Source organism: Macadamia integrifolia, chromosome 1 (assembly GCF_013358625.1).
Source record: "Macadamia integrifolia cultivar HAES 741 chromosome 1, SCU_Mint_v3, whole genome shotgun sequence".
NCBI classification, from domain to species: domain Eukaryota; kingdom Viridiplantae; phylum Streptophyta; class Magnoliopsida; order Proteales; family Proteaceae; genus Macadamia; species Macadamia integrifolia.
In genome coordinates, this window is record NC_056557.1 from 10597488 (window position 1) to 10601419 (window position 3932).

At 37.6% G+C, this 3932-nt stretch overlaps 1 protein-coding gene across 2 annotated transcripts in view; it reads right to left on the reverse strand.

Annotated features, from left to right (window-relative positions):
* Window positions 1–573: 573 nt before the first annotated feature.
* Window positions 574–3932, reverse strand: part of LOC122080325 (mitochondrial pyruvate carrier 1) — a 5252-nt gene continuing 1893 nt past the window's right edge. Inside the window, exons 2-5 of one of the 2 annotated variants that reach the window (XM_042647278.1) lie at window positions 1564–1680; window positions 1338–1392; window positions 1116–1251; window positions 574–883 (exon numbers count right to left, since the gene is read on the reverse strand). In XM_042647278.1, the coding sequence (XP_042503212.1) occupies window positions 844–883; window positions 1116–1251; window positions 1338–1392; window positions 1564–1656 (324 nt within the window). In that variant the 5' untranslated portion in view covers window positions 1657–1680 and the 3' untranslated portion in view covers window positions 574–843. Of the gene's footprint in view, window positions 884–1111; window positions 1252–1337; window positions 1393–1563; window positions 1681–3932 lie in introns of those variants that run through there. The other variant, XM_042647283.1, reaches the window with a different exon arrangement.

Below are 3932 nucleotides of genomic sequence, written 5' to 3' on the forward strand. Positions count from 1 at the left end.
CACTGCCGCATCAGCAACTTCAGCTTTTCATTGACTCTGTAAACTTCAGTCCAGATCTCTTGCAGCTAACTTTATCTTTTCTCATGACAAAATGACGGCAGAGGGAAATCATCTCTAAGGGGGAAGAGCAGTTCCTCAATGTGCAAAACATAATCTATTGGACTTATATCAGTAACGGGTAATATCTGGATCTACCATGTCTACCCTATACCAGTGTATCAGTCGATTGTGATTTTGACGATCTGAGGTGAAGAGAAGAGAAGACTCAAATGAGACTATCCCAACTTGAAGAAGATGAAGATTGTCAAATTGACTATATCTACTTGTAGAAGATTATCATTAGGGCCGGCCGTGGGTCAATAGGAGAAAAATGTGTACCCCATTTTGCGGAGAAACTGTTTACCGATTTGATACTACGATCACTAAGTCCTAATAGAGCAACCTTACCATTGTGCAGAGGTCCGCCTATTGATCAATGGTAAGAATTCTAAAATTCTTCAACGTCACCAATCTGTCTCTACCAAGCCTCAAAAACATTGGCCTAATGGTTAATACATTATCAAAAGAGACCACTGAGGCTGAAAAGAGCATGGTCATCTTTATTTTTCTCCGATGAATTCTCTAGTTATGGTTCACCCTTCATGCCAAACAAAATTTGAACGTTTACAAGAAGCACAATTTATATAATAAAATGGGCCATATCATGAATAATCCGATTCCACCCAAAATGTGTCAGACCAATTTTCTATAAAAGAGAAGCAAGACCCATCCATATAGAGTGCCTACAGAAGATCAAGCATGAGCCCATCCTCACTTAAGGGGGAAAGAAGCATCATCTACAAGCTACTGCTGTTTAGCTTCCTCTTTCTTTTGGTCCAAGTACCTGCCATAAAGAAATCATCAGCAACTTGAGTCTACTATTCCTAAATGTTTTCACACTATAGAAAGGACAGTTACGATCATCAATCCATATTCCGTATACTTCTAAAGCCCATGTGAGGTTTTCAGCAATTGGGACTCCCACTAATGGGCTTGGAGATACAGCATTTGTGGGGCAGAAATGAATAAGAACTTTCTTGGCTTTGTTGCTGAGTTACAGAGACATAGTTACTTACCCCTGAGCCTTTGCCCAACGAGAAAGCTGATAGAGCTGCACTGTCTCATTGGAGGCATGGCATGCCAAAAGAAGATAATTGCGGGGTTGCACCATCCAGGCGAACCTCATGAACAATGCTGAATAAACACACATTGCTGCGACAACGATTTAAGGGAAAAATTAGTAGACAATAAGAATTGCTAGTGGAGCATGAAGAATTAAAAATTTGAACATTTTTAACCTCCAGTCATGTTGCCAGATATCATCTCTGGGGGTTTCTTCATGTCTACCAATCCCTGTAGAAGCAACCAGTCACATTAAATTTATGACTAAATCAAAAGTGGTTGTGAAGCAACATCATAGCTACTTCAGAATTGTGTTTTGAAGGATAAATACCAACTCCAAAGAGACCACAGCTAAACATAAAAAGTAATACATCAACAGTTAGGAAAGAGTAGCAGGCATACAGCAACAACAAAACCCCAATTAGCAACAGGGCCCCAAAAATGAGTTGTTTTAGGACCCACTGGGCTGTTCCAGAAAGCTCGAAGGGCTGACATTTAGACTGATTGTTTCTTAGGTACCTGTAGAAAAGACAGATTAAAAACAATTTCAAAAAATGGAAAAGCTTAAGTAGGATTTGAAATGAAAACATAGAAATATTAATCAGCTACAGATTCTTGTAATAGTAATAGGAACAATTAACGAATGGATGATACATGTGATAGGAAAAACTTGGTGCTAGAGAGCCACTATTTCAGAATTTAAAACCAATGTCTGAAAATTAACAAGAAATAGATCCCATATAGCAAAAAATTTAACCATAAATACACTCTGAAGGCGGAGCCACTATTTATAATCGATGACTCCACTGATAGTGAAAAATATTTTCCCTCCACATTCAATGGTTTTGAACTAATCAAAGGAACAAATGAGAAAACCAAGCAAGAATAGCACAAGGAATAAATTGGTCACAAGTGAATCATGATAACTGCCACAGTAATCGTACCCTATATATTATTAGTTCCTCAATGAAAATTATAATGAGAGTACTGCCCAAATCAGTGTCTAGTTGCCAAAGCTTTCCCCAGGACAACCCAATAAGTCCCTCAAAATTAGCAGGCTAAACTCCTGCATGACCAAGGTCATTAATCGTGCATACGATAGATATGAACCTAAGCTATTTAAACACTTCTAAAGGCTAACCATGCAGATATTGCTTCATCTGAATTAGAATCTTCAAGGAGGATCAATCCCAACCCAATTCAAGAAAATCCAACTGATCCTCTGCCCCTGGTAAGTGATAATCAGTTTCTTCACTTATGATTCATAGTAAGAGTCTAGTGTCCTTATAGACTATACATTTCAACCCAAAAAATTGACCAACAAAATTTATCTTGCATCTGTAACTATTGAAGCACAATCAATCCCGCCAAAGATAGATTCTCTGCAAGAAAGTTTAACAACCTGGTTTACACTACAGATATGGAGAAGGTAAGGTGTAGAGATATATTAATAGCTGGAATTACTCCGTGTTATAGGAAAATCACAATTTAGCATGAAATTGTGATTCCATTCATGTAAAATTCTTTGTTTACACCCCCATTGGTTGACCTTCAATTGACTCAACTCTTACTAAGAGTTGAATACTGTCTAGTTAGGCCTATGAGTCAAACAAATAAACAAGTAATCCAAACACAAGAAGAAAAAAAAAAAAACCCCCCACCGAGGAACAAACAAAAACTCTCAAAATATCCATCTGCCCAAAATTATAGCATTTTTTCTTGACTAATCACCAATGCATCAAAACTATCTTTAAATAACTCTCCACCCTAAAAACTACAACCTGAGACAAAAACCAAACCTATTGAGCCAATTCGTGGGGGTGCACACGACATTAATGGCAAGAGAGCATATGCTCATGTGATGAGAGTGGTACCAAGGCTCCCATACAATAAATGTATGCACACAACATTCTAGTTTTCTGATTGCATTCATCTGGTCCGTTTAATAATTAGTGCAGGAAATCTAGCTGCAAAGTAAATGAAGTATAATGATCCATTATATTTAATGCCTCGGAATATCATACGGGATTAAGGATAAGAAGATCCCAAACAGTACAAGGGAGAGACCCGTTATGTACAAACCACTATGGTTCATCAACAAATTTGGATTCAGGTGGTCCGTTCTCCCAACTACATTGAAAAGCAAAGAATCAGACTAATTGTCCTTAAAGAAAGAAACCCAATAATTCATTAACATTATGAAAATTCCTCTCAGCTGATTGTGAAGCAATTGGTTGAGTCCATCACAAATGCGAATATTTGATTCATGGGTTGCTTAGGAAAGTTGCTAGGGTTCTACAAGATATCCATGCAAGAAGTGAAATGAGTAAAAAGAAGGTGAGCAGCAGGTCCATTGGCCTTTTAGAAAAAACAGGTCCGCTGGTCGTTTTGAAAAGTCCATTCCATCTCAATCTTGGTTGAAAAGTTATGGATCTGTAGATCCCCTTGCTACTACTAAAATCGTTGTGGTTTCTATCAGTTGTATTAGTGAGGAGATGGGGTCAAGGGAAAATTTATTAACAAGATTGAGGGTTTTAATGAAAAAATGTACACATAGTTAAGCCCATGTGCTGAGGGAAAGAATCACCTACAACTTCTTAGATTTCTCCTTAAATATGTCACTAAAGGTGTTTTTTCTTTTTCTTTTTTTTTTTTTCCCAAAGCATATAGAGTGAACAACAATTTCTTGAACAGCTACAAGCATTGGTATACACTTTGGAAAAACTGTAAGTTGAAATCATGCAACTACCCCACCACCCAACCACCAACCC